The 7,490-nt window shown below is 38.2% G+C and overlaps 1 protein-coding gene across 1 annotated transcript; it reads left to right on the forward strand.

The window, feature by feature from the left end:
• The first annotated feature begins 2,933 nt into the window (after positions 1 to 2,933).
• Positions 2,934 to 7,237, forward strand: LOC123968030 (uncharacterized protein C1orf232). Its single transcript, XM_046044500.1, has 4 exons — positions 2,934 to 3,014; positions 5,186 to 5,266; positions 5,536 to 5,642; positions 6,898 to 7,237. Exons 1-4 carry the CDS (start codon positions 2,934 to 2,936, stop codon positions 7,235 to 7,237), a joined length of 609 nt encoding a protein of 202 aa, XP_045900456.1.
• Positions 7,238 to 7,490: the final 253 nt, after the last annotated feature.

Consider the following 7,490-nt stretch of genomic DNA (forward strand, 5'->3'; position numbering starts at 1 on the left):
CATTATGTAATAAATAATATGTTCTGGATCCCTTTGTGTTGTGTCAGTTTCCTTTTTCTGTTTAGAAGAAAACTGATTCTTGAGTGTTACAATATCATTTGTAAATGCTTTGTAAGGCATAGATAGTCCTCACTTTAGATGAGCTCACACAAAGTACTTATTAACAACTTATAAATGCTTTGTAAATACCTGAATTAATCATGAAATACTTTATTAACAAATGTTTAGAGAATATCTATTGCCTTTAAATTTCATTGGTAAATTGTTAATGAGTCATAGATAGTCCTCACTTTAGATGAGCTCATGCAAAATACTTTACTAACCATTAGTAACTACCAGAATTAATCATGAATTGCAGTATTATTAAGTGTCATAAAACATCTATGAACACGCACTGTTAGACAATTTCTAAATGGTCTTCTTTTTCTTACACTTTCAAAATGATCTTATTAACCATTAACAACTCATATATAAATGGTTTGTCATTAAAATAATACTTCATTTATAAATAGTGAACCAATCATGTATAAAGTATGATAGATGAGCTTATTAATAAAGAATAAAACATTTATAACTGTGTTTATGAATGACTTACTAATGTGTTTTAATGTATGAATAATGCTTTATAAATGATGAATTCCTTATTTACTAATGCTTTATAGTGTGTAGTTATTATAAAGTGCTACCCTCCAATGTAGTAGTTCTACTCTCTGATACTATTATGTATCAAATACTTCTAACTGAGCAGAAACGTAATGCCAGTTCTGTTTGTATAACATGGCAAAAAACTGTTTTGGTATAACAGATTTTAAAATATGCTCACATATTGTGAACATGACCTTTTCTGCAATTTATACTGAGCTCGAAGGTTAATTCTTAACATTGAAAACAGCAGTTTGGTTTATTAAAAAAAACTTATCTGAAAGTCCACTTATTTTTATGGAGCTTACAGCCACATCTGAGCTTTTATTTCACATGAAGAAAACTCCCTCCGATGACAAGAATTTTGTCAAGTATCTACTGATATTTCGATGGACACCATTTAAATTAGAGATAGAATTTGGCTTGTGTAAATATCTCACATACTATGTCCACGATCATTCACACACCTTGTAAAGTAGTGATGGAAAGTAAGTGAAGTGCATTCACTCAAGTACTGAACATTTTTGAAGTACTGTACATAAAAACATGATTGAAGCACTTTTACTTTACATCACCATTATCATTTCTTGCTAATTCATACTTCTACTCTTCTACTAGATTTGAGAGGGAAATATATACACATTATTGTATGTTTAATGCCTACTGCGTAACTGTCATTAGCCATGTCACAAAATTTTAATCTATAATCCTTTTTGTATTTATAACATGGCATATATATGTAGTGTATGCCAAGCCGTACTCCCACCATAATAATGCACTGCCTCGGCATGTTAACTACTTGGGTGTGTCCTTTCCAGTCTGAAACGTGAGCTGGTCCGGCCACAAACTGGTTGCTATTCAAAGAACCAACATCCATCAGTATATGTGCATAGATGTAGACCCACATTTATAATTAATGTTGATCTTATGGATTTGCCCGGCCTTACAGCTTCATTACTGTCCAACTCTGTATGGTAATCAAAACCAGAAACAAGAGAGCTATAGGACTGGTTAGATCAAATTTCCAAGGTGTATAATCAAGATTATCGTCAAGGGCCCACTGGATTGCTTCGTTTAAATTTATAGCAAGTGCACAAGTACTTTATCACTATTGCTATAATCAATATAGAGTTCTTGCAATGCTGCAATCATCAGTGCAATAAAAGAGATAACTGAGAATAATTTTGAGTTGGCATTAAATGTGGTTGTTTCTTATTAGAATACGTGTTTAAGCGAATAAGCAAAGCTGTGTGGATCTCTGTAGTCAGCTGGATTGTTGTGGGTGGCTGGTGAAACCCAATCAGTCATCAAAGCTTTATATATCTCTCTTTATCTACACGACACTCGTCGGCCCTCTCAGGTTGCCAAGTGACCCAGTCTCAAAAAACCTTGCGATGTACCTGAAACTGGTTGGTGTTTGACTGATACGCTGCAACGACCAATGAGAGCAGAGGGCAGGACTTGGTCAAGGAAGTGACCAGGTAACAATGGAATATAAATGGGTTTTTTGGTGAGAGCGTATAAACTTTCCATAAATAAAAATGTTTACAGAGTTAATTCATAGGGAGTTACAGATCCCAGGTAATTAATGCAAGTTTCAAAACAATCCTTCCTGCTTTTTATATTTCTGTCTGCTAAGGTACTTGAGTTAATACCCAACTTTGACTGAAACAGCTAATTTTGAAGGAAGGTACATCGGTTATGAGAAAACAGGAACTTGTTTGAGGCACTGAGCTGCTGTAGCACAAAAATATAACACAAACATGTCAATATTGTGCGTGTGTGTGTGTGCATGTGCATTAGGGTTACAGGAGCCAGTCTACCAACACTGGCTGACAATGGACCTCTGGCTCAGGGAAAGAGACCCTCTGAAATATGCATGAGGAAATCTACACCTGTTTCCAGGTAACCAAGGCAGGGATTCTGAACCGTGACGCTGAATGTAGTCTGTGTGTATGTGTGTGTGTACACCTGCCTGGGCGCATGCACAAACAGCACAGCTTCCTAGCTTTACCTGTTCAGACACTCTGTAGGGACGAAAGGAGCTGTCAACCCTGTTGGTTTGACGAGATAGACGTAATCTGACCAGGAGAAACGCTATGAAAGAGTGCGGGTCTCGGTGCTGAACCATACTGAGCTACTGAGAACTGTACGCATGGAAAAAGGTCAAACTTGGCCCAACTGAGACAAGCTGAAGCTGGAAGTGGAGACTTGGTGGAGGGTGGACCACAGAGGCATAAAGCGGTCTTCACAGGTTTCGCCCTGAGGGTTGAGTAGCTATTTGAGCAAGTATGAATCCAATGTGGAAGGTATATAAGAGCAAAGTGCTGAAGACCATTAACCCTGAGTATGAGGAGGACACTGCTGAAGAGGTACATCATTTTCAACTTTCTCCATCTTTGTTACTCTCACTGATTGATATGTGTGTATTAAAGTGTCAGAAAGGTGATGTGGTTGTTGGCATTGAAGTCAGAAAGTCACCAGGTTGTGTTTCCTGATCATTTTTTATTCATCACAGGGTCAGACGAGCTGTTTTGTTTTTTGTGCAAAGGGAAATTTAAGGCAAAAGTTATGCCTACGCAATACTTCCACTTGTGTATTTTATGCAATTTTGACAGAATATTGGTATGCGGATATTCTGTGAAATTTTCTGTTTCCACTGTCAAAGATGAAATCCAGTATCAGATCACAGCACCAATAAAGCACCTTGTAGCTGAAGTACTGTACATCAAGCCAACATTACAAGATGTGATCAATGTTTTCATCAGTGGTGGAAAGTTACCAAGTACTAAAAAGTACTACATTACCTGAGTAAAGATTTTGAGATACTTTATGTCACTTCATACTTCTGGTCCGTTGCATTTTCAGAGGGAAATATTGTACCTTTCCCTCCATTACTTTTAGTTACTTTTCAGATTACTATTTTATGAGGATAAGCTAAAACAAGTGCATTGTTAAAGATTAAATCAGTGGTTTCCAGTCTATTTGGCTGGTGACCCCTTCCAGACATTTCCTTGTAACTTCTCAGATGGTTTCATTTGAATAAATGTTCAAGGTAAAAGTGTGCAATATTTCACCTCAAAAGGCAAAAATTTCAGAAAAATCCAATAAAGTACCTAATAGACATTTGTATAGCTGAGTTTTGTTGTTTATTCTTTCCTGCACCATTCATCAACTCACGACCCCTCAGGTGCATCCTGCAGCCCTTTGAAGGGGTTCCAGCCCTGGATTAAACTATCAAGCTGTATTAGGTAATTAAAACTAGCTCCATCTCCACCAGCTATATCAGTAAAATGCTACTTACACACTATTACATCAGTAATAGTAGGCCTAATTTAAACATAGGACCTTTAGTTGTAATGGAGTATTTTGCAATGTTGTACTGGTACTTAGTTTCTGACAACTTCTTTCTCCACTGGTTTTAATGGCCTCATTGTGACAACTGTGACTCCATCCAAGGTTTGATACCAAAGAAACACACATAGTGTTATGTTGACCCAGATCTCTGGAGGGCCTAGAAACTCGATCTTGCACGCGAGCTGAACAAACGGATTAGTTGGCATTCCACTGACTGACTGACAGGGGGGGATGAGACCGATAGCCGGGGCATAGGGGTGTGCCAGGGCATCTACCACAGGGAATAATGTGTGTGTTTCAAGAGATAGTTTCCATTTAGATGTACTACATGCAGAGTTGTCATCGCTGCTGTTTGAGTAGAAATTGCTCCACACATTCTCGAGAAATAGGAGACTGTCGTGGAAATGATATTCCTGGTGAGGGATTATGCAAATAATTGAGTAACAACCAACGTCTTTGAAGAATTTATTTAACAAAAGAGAATAAACAGAGAAGTACATAAGCACATATACAGCTGGTCCAGAGCAAAGGGATGCATCATCATTTACACATTGTAGGTTTCTATGTTTTGGTGAACAGAGATCCTCACTCAGCCTTGAATGAACATTCCAGGAGAGAAACAACAAGAGAGGAAAACACCAAAACAATCCCACAGCTCTGACCTAAACCCTAGTAAATTTAAGGAGTATAGGAGAGGAAAAGGTTAAGGGAAAAAAAACACAATACATATATCTATAAGCCATAACGAGAATAGTAATAATAATAATAATATTAAAAGATCATACATGAAAGATTAAATGTAAGAGGACACAATGTTCTGCCATAACAGAGACAACTAAAGTGTAGGCTATTACCATAAACATGTGTCTAAAAGTACACTGACTTTTCACTATTCAAGTATATTCCTGGCATAAACCAAAAACAAATTATGTAAATGCAAAGATGTTAAATACAAACATATGTTTTTTTTCCATCTTCTTGATGAACATTTCTTGATTCAGATGCTTTAAGATCTTCTCCTGGGTTTTCTCCAGGTTGTAGCAGCCACAGTGTGCACTAGATGGCGACTAATGTACACAAATTCTGTGCGAGTTTGTTAACATCAGAAAGTAGCCAATGTTGTAAATATATTCAGCTCATTGCTGTGTGGACTGATAAGGTACATCCATTTTGTCTTTTTTTTCAGGTCACAGAGGTGGAGAATGATGTGATGAGTCCAGTGCAGGAGGATGAGGGACCCAACACTGTATCCCAGTTGGCCAAGAAAGTATGTGAACATTGACAGCTCTCACCATTTCATATTCCAAGACAAATGCTTGTTTTAATGTGGTCGTGTAACTATTAACTATACCCCACAGCTTCAGTGTTGTATCAGTAATGAGAACTGTCATAATGGTGGTTGTAAAATCATTTAAAAAAGGCTTCCTCTATAAGTATGAGAGAGGACAGCTCTTGTTCAGCTGATCCTCTGAAAACACTTAAATATATACCTGCTTTGGCCTTTGACCCTATGTGTGTGGTTGGTTGTGAGTCCAGATGCAGGGGGCCGGGACTAAAAGCTGGAACAGGCTATCAGCTCTCTTCAACAAAGACGATGAACACCAGCTTCTAGAGGAAACCGAGAGTGCGCCAGTCGCCGACCAGTGAGTGGAAGTCTTTGTCTTTTGTTAACATCTGTCGTCTTTATTCCTGGTCGAATGGCATTCTAGCACCTTGTACCATCTGTGGGGTTTGAGGGTAAAGGGGCTGATTTGTGAACTATATGGAATTTTTTTTCCAGTTTTTGTGTGTGATATTTATTCAAATCACAAAGTCATGAAATTCTGTCTGTGTCTGTTTATCAAATTGGAGTTTTAATTATAAAACACTTAAAAGATGCCCACATACTGTTGCATACAAATGCAAAAAAGGAAGTCTGATCCAAATATACCTGAAACAATATATTGCAAGACTTAAGCTTTGATTTAGGGTAAGTCTGGGCACACTTTGGTTGAAAAGTCAAAGTTCAATAGACTTCTAGGTTAGATATGACTATTGCCATAACAGTATTTACTGTACATGACTATTTCTAAAGTAGTTGTGGCAGAAATTTGCTGTTTTGCTTTCCTGCCATCAGATTGATACAGAAATCGTATAGTATAAAGACTGGAAACAGGGGAAACCAGTAAGCCTGGCTCTGTCCAAAGGTAACAAACTAACATCACTAATTAACACTTTTTATCTCTCTAAATCAAACTTTACAAATTGATAGGTTGTAGTTTAGAAGAGCTGGTAGGAGAATTTTGTTGCATTTAGACAGAGGCAGGTTAGCTGTTTCCCCCTGTTTCCAGTCTTTATGCTAAGCTAAGCTGCTGACCAGCTGCTGACTGGAGTTTATATTTAGTGGAGTTTATATTTAGAGTGATATTGATCTTCTCATCTAACTAACTACACATTAAAATAGTGATTGTAATGCTGTTAAAAACAAGAATTATATGTAACCTAGAAATCTAAAGATGTTTAACTTTAGAAATGTCAAATTTAGTCCAGTTTCAATACTCGATGGTAGATGGTAGTAGGATTGCTTTGAATGCTTAGTATTCAATTGGGCTGCTAGTAATACTGTCTCTTCTCGCCTTACACTTTTTCACTGCAGTCAAACTTTATTTTTAACCAGTTTGTCCACCAACTTATCTTTATTGTTTCTTTCTTCAGAGCAGATCTGTTTGATTTAAACTGCAACCTACAATAAACTTACCATCAGTAGCTTAATATCAGTCAGTATAACTAATGAGCAGAGCACTAGAATTAAAATCTAAAATCAGAAGACCTAACGGTTAGTTGACAATGGTGAATTCCAAGCCAAAGCACCCACCTACACTTGACTGACTCCTAAAGTTAACCGCACTATTTTCTCAGTCCACTTGCAGTGAAACCGGAGGAGCCGCCTCCTCGACCAAGTAAGCGTTCAGCATTCTGGGATAACTTTGCGGCCAACTGGGCTGCCAAGAAGCAGGCGGAAGCTGCAGCAAACGAGGTGGCAGCAGAGCAGGGTGAGGCGGGGGTGACAGAGGCCGGAGGGGAGGAGAGCCAGGATGGGCAGATCACTCAGGGAGAGGAGAGTGAAGGAGGAGGAGGACGGAGCAGCAACAACAGCTTTTCCAAATACGTCTCGATGGGAGGAGGGAGCGAGGACACATCCTTCAAGTGGAACTTTGTCACCAGCAAGCTGGCAGAGCTGAAGACCAAGAGTAACTAGCTTTTCATGATGGAAGGAATCTGGAGAATATAAACAATATGATGAAGGGGCTAGACTGTAGGAGTGTGGAGGAAGTTTAGGAGGAGGGCCTATTTTACACAGGATGTCCTGTAACTAAACTGCAACAGCTATTGTAGAAGTCCCTTTTTTTTTTATCACATTCTGAACTATTGAACTCTCCCATAAATGTCACATCACAATGAACGTATAAAGGTACAATAAACCAGTGTTTTCCCCCTTTACTTTCCCATGA

Source organism: Micropterus dolomieu, linkage group LG03 (genome assembly GCF_021292245.1).
Source record: "Micropterus dolomieu isolate WLL.071019.BEF.003 ecotype Adirondacks linkage group LG03, ASM2129224v1, whole genome shotgun sequence".
Taxonomy (NCBI): Eukaryota; Metazoa; Chordata; class Actinopteri; order Centrarchiformes; family Centrarchidae; genus Micropterus; species Micropterus dolomieu.